The sequence below is a fragment of the Halichoerus grypus genome, chromosome 11 (genome assembly GCF_964656455.1).
Source record: "Halichoerus grypus chromosome 11, mHalGry1.hap1.1, whole genome shotgun sequence".
NCBI lineage: Eukaryota > Metazoa > Chordata > Mammalia > Carnivora > Phocidae > Halichoerus > Halichoerus grypus.
Window position 1 is genome coordinate 11531310 of NC_135722.1, and position 27873 is coordinate 11559182.

At 38.6% G+C, this 27873-nt stretch overlaps 1 protein-coding gene and 1 long non-coding RNA gene across 3 annotated transcripts in view; both read left to right on the forward strand.

Annotated features, from left to right (window-relative positions):
• LOC118547236 (uncharacterized) overlaps positions 1–27873 on the forward strand; it is a 149648-nt gene that overhangs the window by 110973 nt on the left and 10802 nt on the right. For both annotated transcript variants that reach the window (XR_013442667.1, XR_013442668.1), the window contains exon 3: positions 21181–21275. This is a non-coding gene — a long non-coding RNA (uncharacterized LOC118547236). The remainder of the gene's footprint in view (positions 1–21180; positions 21276–27873) is intronic.
• LOC118547227 (olfactory receptor 5AN1) lies at positions 10923–11861 on the forward strand. Its single transcript, XM_036110580.2, has one exon. The coding sequence runs from the start codon at positions 10923–10925 to the stop codon at positions 11859–11861; it is 939 nt and encodes a 312-aa protein (XP_035966473.2).

Below are 27873 nucleotides of genomic sequence, written 5' to 3' on the forward strand. Positions count from 1 at the left end.
TTTAACCTAATGAAAATTAGGGGAAAAAATGTTAAAATAATTTTTAAATTGCATTATCTGAACGCTAGGGAAAATACCATGAACAATGGTATATAGTCAGTTATTTCTACTGAAAATACAAAATGGCTTAAGAAATTTGAAAATAGGGGTGCCTGGGTGGCTGAATTGGTTGTGTCTGACTCTTGATTTCAGCTCAGGTCTTGATCTCAGGGTTGTGAGCTCAAGCCCCACATTGGGCTCCATGCTGGGCATGGATCCTACTTAAAAAAATAAATAAATTTGAAAATAATATGTGGGCAAACATAATGGGCTGAATCTGTACATTTGCCTTTACTCCTTCCTAGAGCCTGCCTAAAATAACAATAAAAAAATTTCTTTAACCCATAAAATTACTATGATAAGTATAACAGGAGAAATGACAACAGAAGGTGAAGCTGGAAGCAAATCTATGAGGAACAACCAACTCAGATTCAAGAAATCAGGAAGCTATGGGTCCTGGGTACATGGGGCAGGAAAGCCAAGAAGAAGCAAATTGATTTCCATTGCACAACCCTCAGAAGGATCAGGAATTGTAACAGGCACTAGGGCACCTGCATAGTGGGTGGGGCTTAAAAATGGAGATATGATTGAAAATCTATTAAGAGTAACTAGACTTCTAGACCAGCCTGTCCCCTCCTCTTGCACACAGGAAATTCCACCCATCCCCATCATTCCTCCTTCCCTCTAGTAGAATATTGGAGGTTTCTTCTCTAGAGAATTGAATCGAGATATATGGGCCCAGGACCATCAGACATATCTATGGGGAATGATAAAAAAGAGGGATGAAGTAACAGCTACATAGTGAAGAATCTTCACCACTAATATCTACATAGGGAGATTCTTTCTCCACTGCACACCTGCTCCATTCACTTACTCAACCCTCAAAATACTCCTAGCTAGGTTGATATCTCCTGGGTAGGATACTGGAGAATTCTGGGTAGAGAAAAACCTGCCCAGGATTATAGCAGAGGTTCATCAGAGCAATTGAGAAGTGCTCCCCAGCTTGCCTAGCAGGAGGCCAACAGAAGGGAGTCTCTGGTCGTAAACACCAAGCCTCAAATCTTGCTTTTTAGTGCCTCTCAGAGGCTATAAAGTAGTCAAAGTCATCAGTTTCTGGGTAAAAGCAAGCCTGGGACATGCTTCATGGTACTTCCCAGAGACTATGCAAGACTTCAGAAATGATGGTTGTTGTGTGTGTAGGTAGCAAGACCCAAGTACCAGAGGTCTGAGCTTCTCATGGATTCCAGGACAATAAGTTGACTAGGGAGCAGAAGAACCACCAGACTGGGGGTACCATGGAGACTCAGAGTACAACCAAGAGAATTTAAAGAGAATTTTTAAATTTAATTTATTTTATTTTTTTAAGATTTTATTTATTCATTTGTCAGAGAGAGAGCACAAGCAGGGGGGCGGCAGGCAGGGGGAGAAGCAGGCTCTCCACTGAGCAGGGAGCCGGATGTGGGACTCGATCCCAGGACCCTGGGATAATGACCTGAGCCAAAGGCAGACGCTTAACCGACTGAGCCACCCAGGCATCCCTTAAAGAGAATTTTTAAAAGATGTTTTTTCATATAAGAGTTTATGGGCTAATTTCATAGATATTACATTACTATTTATACAATACCTTACACTTCATGTAGTTACATCACTTAGATTTGATTTTTTTTCTGTTGCCATATGAAGATGGCAGGTGAGAAATTATATTGCAGATATGACAGATAGAACCTATGGGCACGTAGAGGTCTGCTGCATTCTTCCCACTGTAGCAACAATTCACTTGAATCTCACAAAGTGTGATTTGTGGAGCATACATGGTTCTTTCTGACCAGAAACCTGTCCTCTATTGTGTGGCCATGGTGCCCACATTCTATACTTTTGGTGTTATACCTTTAAAACTATCTTAAGAACCTGCTTACTTTAAGGATTAAGTTACTACAGTTCTTATCAGGGGGGATATAGAACTGCTAACCTATCAGCAAGAGTTAAATAACTCATTGCCCACCCACCCCTTTCTCCCTAGAAGTGAGAATAGTTGAAGTAGATCAAACCAAGATTGGGACCTTATCTAAAACATCTCTGTATACCTAGTAACTGACAGGGTAGATGACTTTCATTTTCAAAAAACTAGAAACAAGTAGGGCACCTGGGTGGCTCAGATGGTTAAGCCTCTGCCTTCGGCTCAGGTCATGATCCCAGGGTCCTGGGATCGAGACCCACATCAGGCTCCCTGCTCAGCAGAGACCCTGCTTCTCCCTCTGCCTCTGCACCTCCCCCTGCTCATGCTCTCTATCTCTCTGTCTCAAATGAATTAAAAAAAAAAAATCAAAAAAAACTAGAAACAAGCAAAAATGTTTGTGGGAATGATGTTAAGTAGATATTTTTAGTGAAGGATTAGTAATGCAGCATAACATGTTGGAAAGAACTCCAAATCAGAACATAGAAATTACACTGACTGTTAATAGAAGGCATGCTTGTACTACACCCCCTGGTAAGTGCTTTATAAGCATTATCCAATTTGCTTCTCTCTATGAAGACCTACTCAGTGAAGTAGCTACTACTATCAGCCCCATTTATGATAATCCTGAGGTGATAATCCTGAGGCTGGGAGAGGTTAATTTGCTCATGGTCACATAGTCATCAAGTGGGAGGGTCAGAATTCTACCCAGATTGGTTGATACCAGTGCCCCAAGTTGTACCCATGATAAGTCATGGCTCTATCATGATTTAGTTTTACTGTTTTCCTTATTGCCCCAATTTCCTTGCTTACATATAGGAAATGATGCCATGACTGCCTCACAGGCTGCTGTGATGATTGGATCTGGTCAGATATTTGAGAAAATGTACGGATATATGTATCAAAAATGAAAGTGCTTTGTACACAGGGAAATGTTCACGTATCTAATTTATTTTAATTAAGGTATTTCACCAGCCAGTATTTTACCAGTGTCATCTTTTTTTAAGATTTTATTTATTTGACAGAGACACAGTGAGAGAGAGAGAACACAAGCAGGGGGAGTGGGAGAGGGAGAAGCAGGCTTCCCGAGGAGCAGAGAGCCCAATGGAGGGCTCGATCCCAGGACCCTGGGATCATGACCTGAGCCAAAGGCAGATGCTTAACGACTGAGCCACCCAGGCACCCCTACCAGTGTCATCTTGAGCAAATCTTTTAGCTCCTCTGGCTTTAGTTTTCTGACCTAGTAATTGAAGGTTTTGGACTGGATGATTCCTAGATTCTTTCCAGCTCTAATGACTCTAGTTTCTAATGGAAAAACTATAATCATATGGACATCATTGAACTATGGGAGAAGTGGGGAATGGATCCACAAGGGACATGGCAAAATGGGGGATGAAATTAGCAGGGATAAAAGCTCCATGACAAACATGACTCCAGGGAACAAGTGCCTAGAGGGTTTTCTCCCTCTAATTGTCTTTTCTCCTATTATCTCTGCCCTTAACAATAACACATTTAAGATTTTCTCCAGTTGGGGGCATTTCTCTTACTCTGAGTGGACAGCCTATTTCATGGCCAAAGGGTCCCATCTTGGAGAGCAATAGAGCCCACCTGGAAAATTCCTTTGGAAAAGAAATAAGCAATTTCAGCCTTTGGCAAGAGCTCTGTCTTCTTGGGGAATCTGGGTCAAGGTGAGAGGGCAAGATTTGGTGAGAACAGTGGATACTGTGCTATCTTAACAGCCATGAGATTCTTCCAGTAGGACCTGTGTGGAACAAGGTTTATGGTCCTCAGTCTCTCCCATTCTTCACCTCTTCACTCCCACACCCTCCACTGTGGGCTCTTCTTGGGTTCTCTTTCTCCTTGCTCAACTTCTCTGACCTTCATTGAAAAGATTAATCTCTAATCTAAAATTTCAGGGATCATTCTGGGGTGAGGGATGAAGGTTGAGTTCCAGTTCTGCAATTTCTTAAGGGTGTGATCTTGAGCTCTGTTACTTTCTTTTTTTTTTTTTTTCACCTGTAAAATGGGGGATACTGGGATTATTTAGAATCTAATGAGATGATGTTTATAAAAGCTAACAAATTTTAGAAGTCAATAATTGAGCACTGAATTAAAAACAACGATTTACTGACTTTCAGGGGAATTTCCTAAGATCCTGTATTCTTGTCTAGATTTTCCACCTTTATCCATCCCAAGAACTCTTTGAATTTTCTTTTGTTTAAGGAGTCTGTTGTTATAATAATATTAATTAATTTGATTTCCATGTTAATATAGAGCTTTGACTGATAATTTCTGAGTAGCAAAAGGCAAGCAGGTCACTAAATAATGATGTAACAAAGTACTCATGTACAATTCCATTGGCCTTTTGAAATACTTCAAATAGCTCTCTGTGGTCATCTTTGGAGCCCGTGCAGGTCTGGAGGCACTAGTGTGGGTCACACAGATATCAGAGATGCCTCACTTCAAGGCATTGTTGGTCTGTCTCTTTTAACCTTTTTTTTTACTTACGTTGTTCTTCTTCATTGCACCATCTTGGCTTTCTTTACCTGATTTTTTCTCTGCACAGCCTTACGAACTGGCCATGTCCTCAGTATTCAGAATTGGAAAGGTTTTGATTAGCTAGATGCACATAGCAAAATCTCCAATTAATACTTACATCAGTCACCTTTTCTTTAAATTGTCTTGGGAAATGGTGGACACATGCAAAAACTTAACCAGAAAGTGAATTTTCCCCCTTTTCCTATAGCTTACCAAAGTTTAACAAGATACGTTTTGTCATGAATTAGTAAAACAATCCACAATTCCTTATCGTTTTGGGAATGATGAGTCACATAAAATACCTTTACCTCTGGCTGCCTCTGTCACCAGAATATAATAAGAAAGTGAAGAGCTTTACTGCAAGTGATTGATCAGAAGGTTGACTTATTTTCACTGGATTGATCGATTATGTTGGTGTATTGGGGGATGTTGTGCATGAGAGTTTATATTTTCAAAATATTTTCATTGACTCCAACTCATCTTGGAAAAAATTGTGGAGAAATTATATTGGCAACACTTCAAGAGTCAACAGAAAGATTCCCAAGTTCACAAAACCATAATTGAAATAAGATAATTTTAGTTTTGCATCCAAAGGTGGGTGAAAGAACCATTGTTCAACATGTATTTATTCAGTAACACAAATATTAGTATACAAGATGCTTATCGTTAAGTAGTGCATCATCTCCACTAGACCATGCGTTGTGTACAGCATCATCAGCTCAGAGGACCTGGGGGTGGTGGCACATAAAAAGCGGCATCAGGAATTTACACTCCACCTGACTGGGAGATAACAGAGTAATACAAGATAGAAATAAATACAGCCATTGACTAATGATATTCTTGAGTCTAGGCTTAGAGACCATCTAATTTAGAAAATAATTTATGTGAAGAGCTCCTTGATATTTCAGTATTAGTTTATTTTTCTTTCACAGAGAGGAATGCTAATGGGGATGATAGTTGCTAACATTTATTGAGCCCTTATTGTCTTAAGCCCTTCATGTCATTCAATGTTTGCAGCAACCATCTGAAGTAGTAAGTAAGTACTCTTAGCGCCGTTTATAGATGAGGGAACTGAAGCACAGAGCGGTTAACAACTTGCTAAGGGTGATACAGCCGGTAGGTAAAAGCCAGGAAATTCTAGAATTCTGTTTTCTCTGTGGTTCTTTCTCCCCTTCATTTCCCCTTCCCCTCTCCCTTTCTCTCTTATTCTGTGCTTACTTTTAAGGATTTATATATCTTAATAACTTTTCTTCCTATAAATATAGGGGTTGTCGAAAATTGATCAAATACAAAGAGTTTTAAAGAAGGAAATCAAAATCATACCATTCATTACTTTTGGCATTTGCAATTGGCTCACATGTGTGTTTGTGTGTGTGTGTGTGTGTGTGTGTGAGAGAGAGAGAGAGAGAGAGACAGAGACAGAGACAGAGATATTATATGAAGCATTTCTTTTATCCAGAAAGGTAAAACTGTTTTGTATGCACTCATCATCAGTATATGTGAGTGCCCATCCCTTACTGATTAATGTCTTTCATATTAAAGTCATATCCTTAGTGTCTTTTTTATATTTTCTGACTGTTTTTCTCATTTCATCAATTGTATTTTAAAAGTATTTTATATAATGGGTTCTTCAACCATAAGCAAGTTTTAAATTTTTATATCATATTTTTTTCTCAGAGTTTTTGGCTTGGTGTTATATTTCAGAACTTTCTTTCCCATCCCAGGATTATATAAATGCATATTTATTTATTCTTTAATGCTTTTTATTTATAGTGAGCCAGGTTTCACAGACCATTTATGGGAGAGCTTATCCTTTCTCTGTCAATTTAAAATACTAATTTTGTGGGGCACCAGTCAGTCAGTAGAACATGTAACTCTTGAACTTGAGGTTGTGTGTTTGAGTTACAAGTTGGGTGTAGAGATTACTCAAAAAAATAAAATAGAAAATAAATAAAGTTAAAATAAGTGGTAGTTTAAAAACAAAAAAAGAAAACTTACTTTCCAAAGTTAAAAAAATACTAATTTTGTCATGTTAAATTCTTACCATTATTTAAATTTATTCTTAAATATATATATTTGTTCTTTTGACATGTCTGTTTTTACAAGAATAATGAATTATCCATGATTATAATACTTTTTAGTATCTGAAAATTGAAGTCCTTTCTAATTATTAATTTTTACCTAAAATTACTTGGCTGTTATTTACTATTTCATCTCAAGGAAGGACAGTTTGGGTATGTAGCACAGCCAATAGTTGGTATCCATTACAAATCTGTTAGTGAGTTCTAACATGCCGATTCTATCAACCAAAAATATGAAATATACCTTTGTAGTATTTGGTAACTGAAAATGTATACTTTGACATATTCTTGACATCAAGGCCCATCATAGCTTGATGCTTGTTGCCAATTGACCCAAGTCTATTTGAACTCAAGAAAACTAAATAGAAAATAATTTACCTGGTGTAACTGAAGAAAACTAAATAATTTACCATGGCCCCTGTTGCTTTTACTTGCTTCTACATAAGGTCTGAATCTATATTGCCTAAAGGCAAGGATGCCTGACTGTCTACAGGACTAATGATGTCTCAGGAATTTCCCCAAATTAACCCATAAAACTCTAGTATCCCTTTCATGCCTATCCACAGGCACAACTGTCTTTCATGGTTATCTTAAGCAATCAGTGATAGTAATAGCCAACACCTGTTGAACAATTAATGTGTACTTGATTGCATGCCGAACATTTGCATGAATTTCCTCAGATAACTGTCCCATTAACCTTATAGTTTAGGGGTTCTTGTCCTCAATTTGTTATGAGTAAATCATATCTAGTGTGTTTAAGCCACTGGGACAAGTTCTTAGAGTGAGATGGTATCAAAATTAAAACTCTTTTTTTCCATTTTATTGAGATATAATTGACAGAATACATTGTATAAATTTGAGGAATACAACATAATGATTTGATATATGTATGTATTACAAAATGATTACCACAAATTAGTTAACATTCATCACTTTGCATGGTTATAGTTTTCTTCTTTGTGATGTGAACTTTTGAGATCTTTCTCAGCAACTTTCAAATGCACAATATAGTATTGTTAACTATAGTCATTATGTTGCACATTACACTTCTAGAACTTATTTATCTTATAACTGGAAGTGTTGGCCACCTTCACCCAATTCCCCCATCCCCTACCCCCTGCCCCTGGGAATCAAAAATCTGATCTGTTTCAATTAGTTCAGTTTTTTTAGATTTCACATTTGGTGAGATCATACAGTGTTTGTCTTTCTTGGTCTAACTGATCTCACTTAGCATAGTGCTCTCAAGGGCCATCCAGGTTGTCACAAATGCCAGGATTTCTTTATATATTCATATATATAATATTGAATATTAACATAAATAATATATACAACAATATAATACTTATATCATGATTTCTTTATCCATTCATCTTTTGATGAACACTTAGGTTATTTCAATGTCTTGGTTATTGTAAATAATGCTGCAATGAGCATGGGGGTGCAAATATTTCTCTAGGATACTAATGTCATTTCCTGTGGATATATACCCAGAAGTGGAATTGCTGAATTATTTGCAGATCTAGTTTTAATTTTCTGAGGATCTCCACACTGTTTTCCATAGTGACTGTACCAATTTATATTTCCACAGCATTGCACAGGGTTCTCTATTCTCCACATCTTTGCCAGCATGTGTTATCTCTTATCTTTTTGTGATAGTTATTCTGACAGGTGTGAGTTGATATCTCATTCCCCTGGTGATGAGTGATACTGAGCACCTTTTCATATACCTGTTGGCCATTGGATGTCCCCATGGAAGAATATCTACTCAGGTCCTATGCCCATTTTTTAATTGGACCATTTATTTTCTTGCTATTAAGTTGTTTGAATTTGTTTTACATTTTGGATATTAACCTCTCTTTTTAAAAGATTTTATTTATTATTTGAGAGAGAGAAAAAAGAGCGAGAGGGGGGAGGGAGAGGAGGAGGGAGAGGAAGAGGGAAAGAATCCCAAGAATCTCAAGCAGACTCCATGCTGAGCATGGAGCCTGATGCAGGGCTCGATCCCACAGTCCTGAGATTATGACCTGAGCCAAAACCAAGAGTCAGGCGCTTAACAGACTGAGCCACCCAGATGCCATAGATATTATCCTCTTATCAGATATGTGGTTTGAAAATATTTTGTACCATTCCATAGGTTACCTTTTCATTTTGTTTATCATTTCTTCTGCTGTGCAGAAGCTTTTTAGTTTGATATAATCCCACTCGTTTACTTTTAATTTTTTTGCTTATACTTTAAGTGTGATATCCAAAAAATCACTGCCAAGCCCTGTCAAGAAGTTTTCCCCCTGTGTTTTCTTCTAGGAGTTTTATGGTTACAGGTCTTATATTTCAGTCGTCAATTCATATTGTGTTAATTTTTGTGAGTGGTGTAAGATTTGGGTCTAGTTTTGTTCTTTTGCAAAAGAATATCCAATTTCCCCAGCACCATTTATTGAAGAGACTGTCCTTTCCCCATTAAGTATTTTAGGCTCTCTTATCAAATATTAGTTGACCGTATATGCATGGTTCTGTTTCTGGGCTGCACCTAAATGTATGAAGCCACTGGCTGGACTCTCTGCTAGAGTGCTTCTGGGTTTTGCATCTTCCCAGGAGCTCTGGCCAGGGTTCCTGGTTGGATGGTGCTAGGGGATATACTCAACAGGACATGGGGCTATGAATTGTTTGTTCTGCCTGGACAGGGGGGAGACAGGCTCTAAGGCCAACAAGGCTCATTGTTTGAGGTTCTGAATCAGGCAGAACTATGTGTTTAGTTCCCTGGACAAATGAAGCCACTGTCCTGGCTCTGCAGCTGGGCAGCACTGCTGGCTGCTGGACTATGTTCCTTTCTAGGTGCTCTGGCCAGGTTTCCTGGTTGGGCTGGGCCTTAGAGGATACACTCAGCAGTAGACGGGTCTATGAATTAGTTTCCTGCCTGTGCAGAGTGGCAGAACAAGCTCCAGGTCCAGAAAGCTTGCCATTTCAGATCCTAAATCAGAACCACCCACTGAATTCCCTGGAGGTCTGATGGGGCCACCTCTGGTTGGGATTTCTACTTTGGTGCCAATGCAAATAGGAACTCAGTCTGCCAAGATCTGAACACTGGTTATTGTAAGTCTTGCCCCTGCCTCCATCACAATCTGATTCCCAGTGGTCAAACCCCACAGATGCCCCTGTGACCCCCAGGGGGCAAGACCAGAATGGATATCCCAAGAAGTGACCTACAGTTCTGGGGGAGCTGGATATCCCCCTTGGGATCTCTTTTTTTTTTCCTACTGGGGAAACCATAGGCAAAAGGGACCCTACCCTGTTGATGTGGCACTGTGCCAGCATGGGAGAGTGGCAATACTATCAGAGTGTGGTTGACCTTTACCCTTCTATGTGGTCCTTCTTGGTCTCTGTAATCCAAGGTAGGTGTTTCTGCCTCATTCCCATGTCCTACGATTTTTACAATGTTGTCTTGTCTATGAATAGCTGCCAGTTGTTCTTTTGGGGAGGGGACTGATGTCAGGAATGACCTATGGTACCATCTTGATGATGTTGCTCAGAACTAAAACTCCAAAGTCTGAACTCTTAGCTACAGTACTATGCTGTTTCCTAAAAAACAAAATACTCTAAAATTGAGACAATAGTTGGGGCAATAGTGAGTTGTGCTAGCCTCAGTATGGAATAGTTCATATGAAGGCTTCCCTAAGAAAACTTATTCCATAACTTTATTGACACACATGCTATACCCCAAGAGAATATTATCAGAATTACATACTATGATGTAATTTTCCAGGCCATTTGAGAGATGTTTTTTTAAATATAGTTGTTAAAACGTTTGAGAAGTTATTATAAACAGGGTTATTTTTCTTATGGGTAAAATAAGAAATTTAAGAACTCTTTCTAGATGACCATCTGGGGGAGAAGAGCTATTCCAAATTTATTCTACAATGATGCAACTTATGCTTTGCTATTATAGAGCTGCAGTTATATATTGAATTATCACAGGTCTTTTAAAAACATAATTTTGATAAATGATTCTTACCTGATTTATAAGAACCACAGGATTTCTATTGCTTTTTTTTAAAGTTGTCAATCAATTTTTAAATATCTTTTAATTTTCATGAGACCCATGAAATAATTGAGAACCTGAAGCACTTTTAAAAAGGCACTTCTTGGCAATTTGAGGTGAAAACTGGGTCTTTTCATCAGGACAGGGAGGCATTGCTGCTTTCCCTGCGCTCAATGGAGGAAAAAAATGGTACATATGAGAATTGTAATGCTGTCATTTCACCTGAGTCTGCAGTGCATTCTCTTCTCTCTTTTCTGATTTTAGAAGCAGCAAGCCAATGATTGGGGGAGGAAATATTACAGAGATCACTTATTTCATCCTTTTGGGATTCTCTGATTTTCCTAGAATCCTAGCAGTGCTCTTTGTTGTATTCCTGCTGATCTACATTTTGACTCTGACTTGGAACCTGTGCCTCATCATCTTAATAAGGATGGACTCTCACCTCCACACGCCCATGTACTTCTTCCTCAGTAATCTGTCCTTCATAGATATCTGCTATGTGACCTCTACAGCTCCCAAGATGCTCTCCAACTTTTTCCAAGAGCAGCAAGCTATCACCTTTATGGGTTGTGCTGTTCAGTACTTTGTCTTTTCAACCATGGGACTGAGTGAATCTTGTCTCATGACAGCCATGGCTTATGATCGATACGCTGCCATTTGCAATCCACTTCTCTATTCAGCAATCATGTCACCCACCCTCTGTATTCGGATGGTGCTGGGATCCTATTTGGCTGGACTCTCTGCCTTTATATCCCAGTTATGTACCATGTTTCAGCTCCACTTTTGTGGGCCTAATGTCATCAACCACTTCTTCTGTGACATGCCCCAACTGATAGTCCTTTCCTGCACTGACACTTTCTTTGTACAACTGTTGACTGCTATATTAACAATGATCTTTGGGATAATAAATGCTCTCATTATCGTGATATCCTATGGCTATATTGTCATCTCCATCATGAAGATCACTTCAGCTAAAGGCAGGTCCAAGGCTTTCAACACCTGTGCTTCTCATCTGACAGCGATTTCCCTCTTCTATACCTCAGCTATGTTTGTCTATTTGAGTTCCAGCTCTGGTGGTTCCTCCAGCTTTGACAGATTTGCATCAGTATTCTACACTGTGGTTATTCCCATGTTGAACCCCTTGATTTACAGTCTGAGGAACAAGGAAATCAAAGATGCCTTGAAGAGGTTACAAAAGAAGAGATGGTCCTGTTGAGGTCCTTCCAGATTTGTCCTATCAGAAACCTTAACCCCCAATAATATGCACATGAATGGACTCTAACAAAATTCATACTGCCTTCAGATAAAGAAAGCTTAATTTGACACAGATGATGTGCCAAATGGACTGACAGCTCACTTGATTCCACACAAACACGATACCTTTAAGTCCTGGAGGTTCATACTTTCACCCTACATGAGGAGTGACCTCATCATTTATTAATAGTCTGCAAGTATTTGTAAAATGTTAAGGTTTAGAAACTTGTCACTTCTTTTTGTTTCAGAGATTGAGCCCTGTTCAGTCTCAGACCTCTGATTGTAAAGGAGTGATACCTGATGGAGGTCCCCAGGAGTGTAGAGATCTTGTCTCCCAAATATTTTGATGCAGCATAATCCAGACAAGAGGGTGATTGATGTTTGTTCTGTATTTCTGACCATAATGGGAATAAATAGAGGGGATGTGCCTTTGAACAGAAACAAAGCTATGCAATTGGCCTGGTTATGTCTCCTGGGAAGAGCAATCTGAGATGCTAATGTTTGTCTAAGGCCTCTTTCAGGACTAATTACCTATTAAGTTTTTGGTCACATCCCAGTCTCCACCAGGTGTAATCTAAGGAAGCAGGAGGTGATTTGAATCATAAAGAGGAATGGAATGAAGAATGACATCCCTTCAGTACTATTTACTTAGGAGTTTGATGTTTTAATTCTTGCATCTCACGTCCAATGTGGATTTCCAATGGGAGGTGATGTGCAAAATTCTTGTCAATAGCAATTTCTGATATTGTGGGACTCAAACCTCTCTTTTTTTCCTCCATTAAATCTGGAAAATTTGCCCTCGATTGACATAGCGAATGGGATACACTACCAAATTGTTTCTGGTATTTTAAGCGTCTGTTCAAATTTGGTGTGAGGCGATTTGTGTGAGAATTCATTGTAATAATATAGTTACTGAATGTTCAATATTTGCAGAGACTAGGAACAAATATGGAAAGCTGGTATACATTCTTTCTTGTGTGTTCAATATTTTATGTCCTAGAAATTTATGGTTGTGTGGGTGATACAATGGATGGAATAGATGGTCAGAGTTACTCTAATACTGATATTTTCTAGGAAGTCTCAAGGGCTAGGAGAGGAAATAGTGGGATAGGCAGCGTTCTCAACTCTGGCTAGTTTATGTTGTCTGAAGGAGAAAACAAAACATTTGGTCCTAGAGGTCTGGTTAAAAAGACAAACAAGATGTGTCCGAACGCTAACTGTTGACTTGCTAGATTGCTCAGACTTTAACCAAATGATAAAAACCAGATGTCATTACATTTCCATAATATCTTCAGAGATTTAATGGATTCTTTTTAAGATTTTCTTTTTTTTTTTTTTTTGTCAGAGAGAGAGAGCACAAGCAGGGGGAGTGGCAGGCATAGAGAGAAGCAGGCTCCCCGCTGAGCAAGGAGCCTGATGCAGGGCTTGATCCCAGAACCTTGGGATCATGACCTGAGCTGAAGGCAGCTGCTTAACCAATTGAGCCACCCAGGCACCCCGATTTAATGGATTCTTAATGAATGCTTTTGGTTCTCAATTTTGATGAATCACATGAATTATTCTATTGAATTAAAGACTTTATTATTTTTTTTTAACGATTTTATTTATTTGACAGAGAGAGACACAGCGAGAGAGGGAACACAAGCAGGGGGAGTGGGAGAGGGAGAAGCAGGCCTCCTGCGGAGCAGGGAGCCCGATGCAGGGCTCTATCCCAAGCCCCGGGATTATGACCGGAGCCAAAGGCAGATGCTTAACGACTGAGCCACCCGGGCGCCCCTGAATTAAAGACTTTAAATGAAGAGATATTTAAAGCCTTTGTCAAATCTTCCAGGAGTTTACATTTGGCTGGAATTGAGACAAGGGGAATTATGAAATCTCTAGGAGGGAGTGTGGGGGCTTACCCCATGCCAAGAAAACTGTAATACGAATAAAGGATGTTTGGCCCCCCAGTCCAGGTAAAAGTATGTTTCTTGTGGCATTGCTCATTACATATGTTTAAGAATGTATGGGAAGTCTGTTGCTAAGGTACTATGAGGGTTTCCTCAGGAGACAAAACTCTGCCAGATGTTAATGGAGGATATTTCCATAATACCGCACAGATCTAACTTTTGAGGGGTTCAGATGAGCTCAGGGAGGTGATGAATAAGAGCTGCTGATGGTAACTGGAAGTTAACCTTCTGGGAGCTGCTGTGGATGGGTTAGGTTCCCAGGAACTGCTATCTTCCAACAACTGCGTTCATCAGCTGCTGTTGAAAACCATTAGCTAGAGGTACTGATGGGAAATGCCATTAAAAAGAAAAAACCTGGGGAAAATAAAACATGATTATTCAGACTTGCCCCGAAGAACATTTAGACCAATGGTATATGCCAGATTCTACTCTTAGATGAACCACATATTCTAAACTAGGTCAGTCTATGGAACTAAAATGACAGTTTAGCTTGCCCACAGTAATTGCACAGAGATTTTGCCATGTAATATCACATGGGAACAGTAAATCTGCCAGCCCTCACTAAGGGTTTGCTAGATAAATATATCAAGGTGGGTGGTAAGGATGAAAAAAAAAAATTAGGAAAGTTTCCTGTCCTCATATCTAGGTAGGAGACAGACCCATATATAAAATAATAAATTCTACATTTTTGGTATAGTTCAATGTAAGATGATTGAAACAGACCCACAGACTAAGGGACTTGAAAAGACTAAGAACTCATGTGGATTATCAGGGAGTCCATAGAAAGTTCAGTCAGGAGGAGGGGCTTGACCTCATTTTGTAGGATTTATTTTACAAAAGAGAAGAGCATTCCCCATAGTCAGAGTAATTAACAAAGTGGAGTGGTTTGAATGTGCAGAAGGGAGCCATGTCCCATAAGGATGAAAAGTTGAGCATGAATTTTAGTGTAAAGACTTAACATTTTTTTTTTTTTAGGTTTTTACTTAAATTCCAGTTAGTTAACATATAGTATATTATTGGTTTCAGGTGTAGAATTTAGTGATTCATCACTTAAATACAACACCCAGTGCTCATCAGAGCAAGTGCCCTCCTTACTACCCATCACCCATTTAAACCATTCCCCTTCCTACCTCCCCTCCAGCAACAATCTAGGAGGTAGGTAACATTTGGAAGGTATTTGAATGACAGTAGGTAGGATTGGAGTTTTAAAAAATACAAGATACATTAATATCATTTTGAAATTTATTTTTAAAAATTTATTTTTTTGAGACATAATTTTCATATGACATAGTGTAAGTTTAAGGTATGCAGTATATTGATTTGATACCTTTATATGTTGCAATATGATTATTGCTGGTAGCATTAGACACAATTCTATTGTGTCGTATAATTATCATTTCTATTCTGTGGTGAGAACATTTAAGATCTAGTCTCTTAGTAACTTTGAAGTATCTAATACAGTATTGTTGACTGTATTCACTATGCTGTGCATTAGATCTCCAGAACTTAATAATCTTTTAAGAGCAAATTTGTACATTTACAAATGTATCCCCAATTCTGCCACCCAGCCCCTGGTAACCACCATTCTATTCTGTTTCCATAAGTTCAGCGTTTTTAGATTCCACATACTAGTGATATCATAGAGTATTTGTCTTTTTTTTTTCCTGGTTTATCTCACTTAGCTTAATGCCATCAAATTCCATCCATGATGTTGCAAATAGCAGGATTTCCTTTTTTCTCACAATTGAATATATATCGTATATAATTTCATATATATACACATACCTGCATACATACTATACACACCACATCTTTTTTAAAAAAGATTTTATTTATTTGAGAGAGAGAGCACAAGAGTGAGAGCACAAGGTGGGGGAGGGGCAGAGGGAGAGGGAGAAGCAGGCTCCCCATAGAGCAGAGAGCTTGATGCCGGGCTCAGTTCCAGGACCCCAAGATCATGACCTGAGCCAAAGGCAGATGCCTTACCAGCTGATCCACCCAGGTGTCCCCACACCACATTTTCTTTTTTTTTAAAGATTTTATTTATTTATTTATTTGACAGAGAGAGAGAGAGAGAGAGAGATAGCAAGAGCAGGAACACAAGCAGGGGGAGTGGGAGATGGAGAAGCAGGCTTCCTGCTGAGCAGGGACCCCGATGCGGGGCTCGATCCCAGGACCCTGGGACCATGACCTGAGCTGAAGGCAGACGCTTAACGACTGAGCCACCCAGGCGCCCCCCACACCACATTTTCTTATCCATTCATCCATTGATAGACACATGTTGTTTCCATATCTTGGCTATTGTGAATAATGCTGCAATAAACATGAGAATGCAGATATCTTCTCGGTATCCTGTTTTTATTTCTGTTTAATATATACCTAGAAGTGGAATTGCTGGATCATATGGCAGGTCCATTTTTAATTTTTTGAGGGACCTCTACACCGTTTTTAATACTAGTTGGATTTACATTCCTACAACAGTGCACTGGGATTCCCTATTCTCCACATCCTTACCAATACTTATTATCTCTTCTCTTCTTGATAATAACCATTCTGACAGGTATGAAGTGGTATCTCATTGTGGTTTTGATTTGCATTTCCCTGATGATTAGTGACATGGAGCATCTTTTATGCACCTGTTGGCCATTTGGATGTCTTCTTTGGAAAAATGTTTATTAAGTTCCTCTGCCCATTTTTAAATTAGATTATTATTTTTTTGTTATTGAGTTGTATGCATTTTTATATATTTTTGATGATAACCTCTTAACCATAAATGGCTTGTAAATATTTTTCCCATTTCGTAGGTTGCCTTTTCATCTTGTTGATTTTTGTTGTTTTTGTTTTGTTTTGTTTTTTTGGTGTGCAGAGATTTTAATTTGATGTAGTCCTACTTGATGATTTTTGCTTTTATTTTTTGTGCTTTTGGTGTCATATACAAAAAATTATTGCCAAGACCAATGTCAGGGGGGCTTCTTCCTCATGTTTTCTTCTAGGACTTTTATGAGTTCAGGTCATATGTTTAAGCCTCTAATCCATCTTGAGTTAATTTTTGTGGGTGGTGTAAGAAAGGGGTCCATTTTTTTTCTGCATATGGTTATCCAGTTTTCCAACACCATTTGTTGAACAGACTATCCTTTCCCCATTGAGCATTCTTTGCTCCTTTGTCAAATATTCATTGACTGTGAGTGGGGGGCTTATTTCTGGGTTCTCTATTCTGTTCCATTGGTTTATGTATCTATTTTTATGTTAGTACCATACTGTTTTAATTATTATAGCTTTGTGGTGTAGTTTGAAATCAGGAAGTGGGAAGCCTCTGGCTTTGTTCTTTGTCAGGATTGCTTTGGCAATTTGGGTTTTTTTTGTGTTTGTGTCCATACAAATGTTAGGATTGTTTTTTCTGTGAAAAATGCCATTGGAATTATGATAGGTACTGCATTGAATCTATTGAGGGCTTTGGTTAGTATAGTTATTTTAACTATTTTAATTCTTCTGATTCATGAACATGGTATATCATTCCATTTATGTTTTCTTCAATTTCTTTCATCAGTGTCTTTCGGTTCTCATTGTGTAGATCTTTCACTTCCTTGGTTAAATTTATTCCTATTTTATTGATTTTGATGCAGTTGTGAATGGGATAGTTTTCTTTACTTCTTTTTCAGATGACTTGTTGTTAGTATATGGAAAAAAGAATGATTTTTGTATGTTGATTTTATATCCTGCAACTTTATTGAATTCATTGATTACTTCTAAGAGTGTTTTGCTTGACTCTTTAGGATTTTCTACATATAAGATCAAATCATCTGCAAATAGAAACCATTTTACTTCTTTTCCTGTTTGTATGCTTTTTATTTTTTTATCTTGCCCTGATTGCTCTAGCTAGGACTCCAATACTATATTGAATAAGAGTGGCTTTGTCAATCATGCATATGTGAAAAAAAAAGAGTGGTGAGAGTGGGCAGTCTTATTTTGTTCCTGGTCTTAGAGAAAAAACTCTCAATATTTCACCATTGAGTATGTCAACTGTGGGTTTGTCAAATATGGCCATTATTATATTGAGGTGTGTTCCTTCTATACCCAATTTGTTGAGAGTCTTTATCATAAAGGAGTGTTGTGTTTTGTCTAATGCTTTTTCTTAATTTATTCAGAGGACCATATGACTTTTATCTCTTGTTTTACTGATGATGTGTCACATTTATTTATGTTGAACCATCCTTGTATCCCAGGGATAAATCCCAGTTGTTCATGGTACATGATTTTTTTTAATGTATTGTTGAATTCAGTTTGCTAGTATTTTGTTGAGAATTTTTGCATCTACATTCATGAGGAATATTGCTTTGTATTTTTCTTTTCCTGTAGTGTATTTATCTGGCTTTGGTATCAGGGTAATGCTGGTCTCATAAAATGAGTTTGTAAGTTTTCTCTCCTCTTTAATTTTGGGGAATATTTTGAGAAAGATTTTTGTTAATTGTTCTTGAAATGTTTGACAAAATTCACTGGAGAATCTATTCTTGATTTTGATTTTGGTTTTTGATTACTCTCCTTACCCCGTCATGGAGGTCCTGCCTCAATATTCTAGGTGCTGCAAGAGAGAAATAAGTTTACACAACTAGGGTAGCCAGGCACTCACTCACCATTCTCCCTTTGCCCCTTGGGAGAGATTGTTGCTGGCTAGTTCAGTCCTGTACTGTGTTGCCTTTTTGGAGGGGTGGCACTGGCATAGTTCCTCTTACCTTCTCCAGTGGATTCAAACTCTTTTTTTTTTTCTCCAACTGAGTACTGAAATATCTCCTAATGTTGGACTTCTGTAAATTCTCTCTCATCTGTGGGTTTCTGCCAAGCCAACCCCTCTCATGGTTTCCCCCAACCATGGCTGAGAGGGATTGGGGCCAACTTGCTGGCTTTGTCTGGTTCTGCAGCCCACACCAAGGTCTGTCTGCCTATTATCTGATGCACAGGTGGGAAAGATTCCTCCCAGTCCCCTTGGCAGATGGTGCTGTATCCTCCTACTCCCCAAAACCTACTTTTGTTCATAGATGCTGATTTTTAATTGTTAAGCGAGAGATAACAAGGAAAATGTCATGTCACAGTGATACTGACATCACTCCCTTAAGTCATTTTGTAATTTTTTAAAACTGAAAATGTGCTGTATTTTTTTAAAATGCAAGTACTGGAGGATTCTAGACAAGATGGCAGGTTTTACCCTGGTGTCTTGCTCATTCCCAATTACATTCCCACTAAAATGACTTGCAAAATTTGCAAATAGTGAATTTTTATTTCTACTGGAAATGAGAGATAATGAGAGTCTACATGCCAGGAGATTTGAGAAATTTCTAATGTCGCTGTACTGATTACATTAGACTAAAGGTCTTATGTGGAAGGAAGTGAGGGAGAAGCTTTGGTAATTCTCTACTGACCTCTTCTACTTGAAATAGTACTAAATGAACTTGAGCTGAGGAACAATCAGGAGAACTTCAACAACAAAAACAAACAAAAACCAGAACAATTAACTATGACACCCAAACAGAAAAAGACATTCAAGAACAAGAGGATGTGTGTGTATGTGTGTGTGTGTGTGTGTGTGTGTTAAACTCACTTCTTAGAGAGGTAAAGACCCCAGAAACACTACCAATTAGACAAACAAAAATTCAGTTGTCTCACTGGGTTAAAAGAAAATCCAGCCACCATGATATTTTGTTTATTAAAGATACTCCTAAAAGCAAATGACTCAGAATAATTAAATACAAGATGGTGGGGGAAGATATATATAGCATACAGAAACAACAACTATAAATGAGTAGCAGTATTAGTTTAAGCAAAATGGAATTTAAGAGAAAGAGTGAACTAATTCAAGTACTGACAAAAAAAAAAACCCCAATTTATAACGATGATGTAATAGTCATAAAATAACTGCATTGGAACAACAGCCACAAAACATATGAAGTTAACTGTGAAAAATGCAAAAAGAAAGCTATGGTACCACAATTAAAATTACATGAATTTTACATCCAACCAATTTAAGACCTAGAGTTGACAAAGATTGAATTTAAACATATGGTTTTTGCTTTAGTGATTTGCTTTAGTTGACAGAAATGACAAAGTGTCAGTTCTTATCATAGGCCTTAGGGCCTTGTGTGTTTCCACTCGCTTCCTTGTGCTTCTGCCATTGCTATGAGAAGAACATGTCCTGGGTGGCTGTTGGTCCTAGGAAGAGGATGAGAGACACATGGTTCAGAGCTGTCTCAGCCAAGCTCAACCTAGAGCAGCTGATGCACAGTCAATGACTAGCCAACTTCAGAGGAGTCACCAATTTAAGCCTCCTCAAAATTGGCGGAATCTCAGCCAATCAGTCTAGTTTGGCTAAATCTCAGTGGACCATCAGCTGGCCTGAAGATGCATAAGTGACAATAAATGAATGTTGCAGTAAGCAATGAGTTTTAGGGTGGTTTGTTATGCAACAAGAGTAAATCAGTATAATTAATAATTGGAAATTATATTTCTCCTGAGCCAAAACAGGAGAACAGGTTTGGTTTCAAACCCATTGGCAGAGTAGGAGGACTGTAGACTCACTTCATCCCAAAAACACAACTAGATTACTATCAAATCATCCTAAATACCCCAGAAATAGACCTGAACTGACAGATCAAACTCCACAACTAAAGGGAGAGAAGAGGCCACATCGAAGAAGGTTTAATTAAGTTCTATATTCTGTCACCTGTCCCAGTTTTCAGTAGAATCTTGTATTTCTGGTTCATCATAACAAGAAATCATTCTCAAATCCTAAAAAATGCAAACAAAACAAAATCAATGAGTGCAAAAGGGGAAAAAAAAGAGAGAGAGAGGCAAACCAATAAACTTTTAACTATAGAGAACAAACTGATGGTTACCAAAGGGGAGGGGGTGGGGGGAATGGGTGAAATAGGTGATGGGGATTAAGGAAGGCACTTATTGTGATGAGCGCTGGGTATTGTATGGAAGTGTTGAATCACTATATTGTACACCCAAAATTAATATTACGCTGTATGTTAACAAACTGGAATTTAAATGAAAACATAAAAAATATATATATACAGGCTTATGGCATATTTTGCAAGAAAACAGGCATCCAAATTTAGAGAAAGAACTAAGTATAAAAGAAAGTATTATTATTATTATTATTATTTTACTAATTACCTGTATTTTGTGAGCATTGGACTTGGTTGGACAAACTGCATGATTCTCTGTAGCAGAGAGACCCACAGTAGGTGAAAGACTGGTTCCTTCAAGCTCCCAGCTAGTCATTATCAACACAGAATCTGAAGTTTATATGTTTATCTGTTTTTGACCTTCTCACAGTATGAAGAATACAAGCCATGGATTCCACTTTATACAGGATGAAAATGAAGCTCAGAGGGATTAAGAAATTCAATCAAAAGACACACCGTGGGCAAGTAATGGTTTAACCTCTCTTTCTCTCTTTCTCTTTCTTTTTGAGAGAGAATGAGAGCATGTGAACAGGGGTGGGGAGGAACAGAGGGAGAGGAAGAGAGTGAATCCCAAGCAGGCTCCATGCCTAGCATAGAGCCTGAAGTGGGGCACAGTCCCACAACCCTGAGATCATGACCTGAGCTGAAATCATGGGTTGGATGCTTAAGCAACTGAGCCACCCAGGCACCATTAACCTCTCTCTTAATAAGTAATTTCTTCATTTTTATTAAAGATAATAAAATCTTCCCCTTAGTCTGAAATAAGCAACAGTAAATTGCCACTATTCACCTGCAAAGCAGAGGAATTTCGTAGTTTAAAATCTCTGTGTGGTATAATGGAAATGTACACATTTTCATTAACTTGAAATTTTGAAAATGGCTTTCTATTGTCACTTTTGTAGGCACTGGAAATTGATAAACTTGTATGATTTATGACTCTTTTACCTAATTCACTTTATCTGTAACAGTTAAAGCATGAGTTATATGGATTGTGTCTTTTTTTATTATTATGTTATGTTAATCACCATACATACATTAGTTCTTGATATAGTGTTCCATGATTCATTGTTTGCATATAACACCCAGTGCTCTATGCAGTACGTGCCCTCTTTAATACCCATCACCAGGCCAACCTATCCCCCCAACCCCCTCCCCTCTAGAACCCTCAGTTTGTTTCTCAGAGTCCATAGTCTCCCATGGTTCATCTCCCCCTCCGATTTCCCCCCCTTCATTCTTCCCTTCCTGCTATCTTCTTCTTCTTCTTCTTTTTTAACATATAATGTATTAGTTTCAGAGGTACAGATCTGTGATTCAATAGTCTTGCACAATTCACAGCGTTCACCATAGCACACACCTTCCTCAATGTCTATCACCCAGCCACCCCATCCCTCCCACCCCCCACCACTCCAGCAACCATCAGTTTGTTTCCTGAGGTTAAGAATTCCTCATATCAGTGAGGTCATATGATATATGTCTTTCTCTCATTGACTTCTTTCACTCAGCATAATACCCTCCAGTTCCATCCATGTCGTTGCAAATGGCAAGATTTCATTCCTTTTGATGGCTGCATAATATTCCATTGTATATATATACCACCTCTTCTTTATCCATTCATCTGTCATTGGACATCTGGGCTCTTTCCATAGTTTGGCTATTGTGGACATTGCTGCTATAAACATCGGGGTGCACGTACCCCTTCGGATCCCTACATTTGTATCTTTGGGGTAAATACCCAGTAGTGCAATTGCTGGGTCATATGGTAGCTCTATTTTCAACTTTTTGAGGAACCTCCATACTGTTTTCCAGAGTGGCTGCACCAGCTTGCATTCCCACCAGCATGGTGGAGGGTTCCCCTTCCTCCCCATCCCCACCAACATTGGTCGTTTCCTGACTTGTTAATTTTAGCCATTCTGACTGATGTGAGGTGGTATCTCATTGAGGTTTTGATTTGGATTTCCCTGATGCCGAGCGATGTGGAGCACTTTTTCATGTGTCTGTTGGCCATTTGGATGTCTTCTTTGCAGAAATGTCTGTTCATGTCTTCTGCCCATTTCTTGACTGGATCATTTGTTCTTTCGGTGTTGAGTTTAATAAGTTCTTTATAGATTTTGGATACTAGCCCTTTATCTGATATGTCATTTGCAAATATCTTCTCCCATTCTGTCGGTTGTCTTTTGGTTTTGTTGACTGTTTCTTTTGCTGTGCAAACGCTTTTTATCTTGATGAAGTCCCAATAGTTCATTTTTGCCCTTGCTTCCCTTGCCTTTGGCAATGTTTCTAGGAAGAAGTTGCTGCGGCTAAGGTCGAAGAGGTTGCTGCCTGTGTTCTCCTTTAGGATTTTGATTGATTCCTGTCTCACATTTAGGTCTTTCATCAATTTTGAGTCTATTTTTGTGTGTGGTGTAAGGAAGTGGTCCAGTTTCATTCTTCTGCATGTGGCTGTCCAATTTTCCCAACACCATTTGTTGAAGAGACTGTCTTTTTTCCATTGGACATTCTTTCCTGCTTTGTCGAAGATTAGTTGACTATAGAGGCAGAGAAAGTTCTTAAAAATCCACTGAAGGGGCATGTAACAACCGGGATGAATCTGTGGACCTGTAACCATTTCTCATGGCTTCCCATAGGTGCTCAGAGAGGGGAGCCAGGCAAAGCACTGCACTTATGACGTGACACAGGATGGAGATATGTGCTTTCTAAATGTGGATATTAAAAACAAGTGTGCAATATTACCTATGGGATGGTCTTGCTAAAACTGTCAGAACTAAATCATATTAAGCCCCTATATCCAACTACAAATTTACATGAAATACAGAGGATAGAAAAACATACTAAACTATATTCTGGGGACTGAATTAGCAAAATGCAGACTCTGAGACGTTCCAAAGGAAAAACATAAATTTCATAGAAAGAGACAAAGAGAGAAACAGAGACACACATACACGCATACAGAGATCCAGAGACAGAGAGACAGAAAGAGACAGAATCAACACATTAAAAAAAAAAAGCCAAAACCCATCTTAGCAGTTAGGTATACACACTCAAGTGATGAAAGTATAAACAAAAGTAAGACAGTGATTATCATTAAATCAGAATAATGGCTACCTTTAGGTGGGAAGGAGGGGCTCCATTGGGATGGAACATGTGGAAGACTTCTGAGGCAGGTAGCAAATGTTCTCTTCTCACATGGGTGGTGGCCACAAAGGTGTTCTACATGTAAATCATTAAGTCATATGTCTTTACGTGGTTTTCTGTATTTAATTATTTTTAACAATATGTTCAAATTTTTTTAAAGGTCCCAGCATCTTTTTATTATTTTTTTATTATTTTTTATTATGTTATGTTAGTCACCATACAGTACTTCATTAGTTTTTGATGTAGTGTTCCATGATTCATTATTTGCATATAACACCCAGTGATCATTGCAGTTCATGCCCTCCTTAATACCCATCACTGGGCTAACCCATCCCCCCACTCCCCTCCCCTCTGAAACCCTCAGTTTGTTTCCTGGGGTCCATAGTCTTTCATGGTTCGTCTCCCCATCTGATTTCCCCTGCTTCAGTTTACCCTTCCTTCTCCTAATGTCCTCCATGCTATTCCTTACGTTCCACATATGAGTGAAACCATATGATAATTGTCTTTCTCTGCTTGACTTATTTCACTTAGCGTAATCCCCTCCAGTTCCATCCATGTCGGTGCAAATGGTGGGTATTCATCCTTTCTAATGACTGAGTAATATTCCATTGTATATATGGACCACATCTTCTTTATCCATTCGTCTGTTGAAGGGCATCTTGGCTCCTTCCACAGTTTGGCTATTGTGGACATTGCTGCTATGAATATTGGAATGCCTGTGCTCCTTGTTTTCATTACATCTCTATCTTTGGGGTAAATACCCAGTAGTGCAATTGCTGGGTCATAGGGTAGCTCTATTTTTAACTTTCTGAGGAACCTCCCTACTGTTTTCCAAAGTGGCTGTACCAACTTGCATTCCCACCAACAGTATAGGAGGATTCCCTTTCTCCACATTCTCTCCAACATTTGTTGTTTCCTGCCTTGTTAATTTTGGCCATTCTAACTGGTGTAAGGTGGTATCTCAATGTGGTTTTGATTTGAACTTCCCTGATGGCTAATGATATTGAACATTTTTTCATGTGTCTGTTAGCTGTTTGTATGTCTTCTATCGAGAAGTGTCTGTTCATGTCTTCTGCCCATTTTTTGACTTGATTATTTGTTTTTTGGGTGTTGAGTTTGAGAAGTTCTTTATAGATCTTGGATACCAGCCCTTTACCTGTAGTGTCATTTGCAAATATCTTCTCCCATTCCGTGGATTGCCTCTTTGTTTTGTTGACTGTTTCCTCTGCTGTGCAGAAGCTTTTTATCTTGATGAAGTCCCAAAAGTTCATTTTTGCTTTTGTTTCTCTTGTCTTTGGGGACGTGTCTTGAAAGAAGTTGCTATGACCGATGTCAAAAAGGTTGCTGTCTGTGTTCTCCTCTAGGATTTTGATGGACTCCTGTCTCACATTGAGGTCTTTCATCCATTTAGAGTTTATCTTTGTGTATGGTGTAAGAGAATGGTCGAGTTTCATTCTTCTGTATATAGCTGTCCAATTTTCCCAACATCATTTATTGAAGAGACCGTCTTTTTTTCCATTGGATATTTTCAATTTTTAAAAATAAAAAGCAAGTATAATATGATATTATATTTGTATAATTGTAGCAATTCTTTTCTCAGATCTCCGGTTGATTTTGCAGGTGTTCAGAATGATTTGATAACTATCTAGCTGATTTCCAGGAACCAGACAAAATTAGGATCCCCTACTCCTCTGCTATCTTAACTCTCTCTCCTATAATATAGTTAAGGTTGGTGAGATCAGGAATATCTGGTTCGCACTTCTGTTGTTAAAAATAAAATATATGGTGAAGGTCTGATATAGCAAGAAAACCATTAACTAAATTAAAAATTTGAATAGTATATTATATAGCCTATTAAAACATAATTTACAAAGTTTTAAAAACATACAAAAATAACATCATGTAACAAAAGCTGAATTTCAGAGAATTGTGTATATAACATGTACAATTTTTTTGTAAAAATATAAACAAAAAATGGAGAAATTACAACAATGATAATATTAGTAATAATAAAATTGCTAACATTTATTGAGCATTCCCAAGCACTGTAAAGGTTTATTTCATTTAAGTTCACCACAACCCTTTTAGTTGGTTGTTCTATTATCACCCCCATTTTGCTGATTAGCACAGTGAGATTAAGTGAAAGGGTAAGGTCGTAGAGTTCGTAAGTAAGTCAGAATTCAACCCAAGCAGGCTGTCCAGAGCCTCAGCACATTATTACACAATGAATGACTGTTCTGATAAAGGCTTTGGCTATTGGGTGAGCATACAATCTGGTTTGCCTGGGACAATCCTGATTTATGCCTGTTGTCCTGACATGATTATCAGTAATTCTTTTTCTCATGACCAAAGTTGTTCAGTTTGGATAATAAATGATATGATCTCCCTACATTGAGAGCCCCTTGTAGATCTCCTGATTCTGAAAGTCTGGAAAGGAAAATTGGAATCAGACCTTCACCATATATTTTATTTTTAACAATAGAAGTGCAAACCAGATATTCCTGATCTCACCAACCTTAACTATAATATATTATAGGAGAGAGAGTTAAGATAGCAGAGGAGTAGGGGATCCTAATTTTGTCTGGTCCCTGGAAATCAGCTAGATAGTTATCAAATCATTCTGAACACCTGCAAAATCAACCGGAGATCTGAGAAAAGAATTGCTACAATTATACAAATATAACTTAGGTCATCAGGGGCACATGATAGTGTGGAGAAATGGACTCAGCTGGGAACATTTCTCCATGTGTTTTCTCCATCCTTCACTCTGGGGAATAATTAGATGACAACAACACGTTCTGTTAATTACCTCCTCTCTTGCCACACTAGACCCTACGGAGACCTTTAAAAGAATCTTGAGTTGGAAGCACCTGTCTTGAAGCAATAGCTAGTAGGAACCATGGCTGAAAGCACAGAGCTTAGGGGAAGTAAACATCCCCCATCCTGAAATGCTCATACTGTGATGTTTATGTCCTCCAAATCCCGAGAGAACTCTGTACCCGTCTGGGCATATGGAGTGCAGTCACGAAGATGGCACAGGTCCAGGCACAGGTCCAGGGCAAGGCAGCCGTGGTAGCAGCGCCTCTCAGATTTCACCAAGACACACCTGTCAGAACATCTGCAAGAATACCTGGGTGGGTAAAATCAGAATGGGACAATTTGGCTTTCTTCTTCTTTTTTTAAAAAAGATTTTATTTATTTATTTGAGAGAGAAAGCATGAGCAGGGAGCAGGGCAGAGGGAGTAGCAGGCCCAATGCATGGCTTGATCCCAGGACCCTGGGATCATGACCTGTGCCCATGGCAGATGCTTAACCAACTGAGCCACCCAGGCGCCCTTGGCTTTCTTTCTTCTTGCAACCCTGCTTTCCTATGCACTCAATTCAGAGACCTCACACATCCAGGTTCAATACTATTTTTACTTTTTTATTTTCTCATGGTAACTATGCTCCCTCTTGGGCACCTGGGTGGCTCAGTCGTTAAGGGTCTGCCTTCGGCTCAGGTCATGATCCCAGGGTCCTGGGATCGAGTCCCACATCAGGCTCCCTGCTCGACAGGAAGCCTGCTTCTCCCTCTCCCACTCCCCCTGCTTGTGTTCCTGCTCTCGCTATCTCCCTCTCTGTCAAATAAATAAATAAAATCTTTAAAAAAAAAAAAAAAACTATGCTCCCTCTTCCCTATCCCCATGGGATTATTTGAATTTTAACAGAATCCAAGGTATTTTAACTGAAAGAAAAACATCTCCCATGGAATTTCAGGCATTGACAAATGGGTAGAATGAGGGATGGAGGGCATGGAGGTTTTCTGATAGCTCAGAGAACCCCGATTTTCATCACCATATAATCCCACTTATTCCCTGTAAAAGATTTTTAGTTTGCAAAACACCTTTAGGATATAATCATTATTATTATTTATTATTAATATAAAAACTCC

What these genes read in the sequence shown, in the direction of transcription:
- LOC118547227 (XM_036110580.2), top strand. Translation starts at nt 10,923, where the DNA reads ATGATTGGGGGAGGAAATATTACAGAGATCACTTATTTCATCCTTTTG.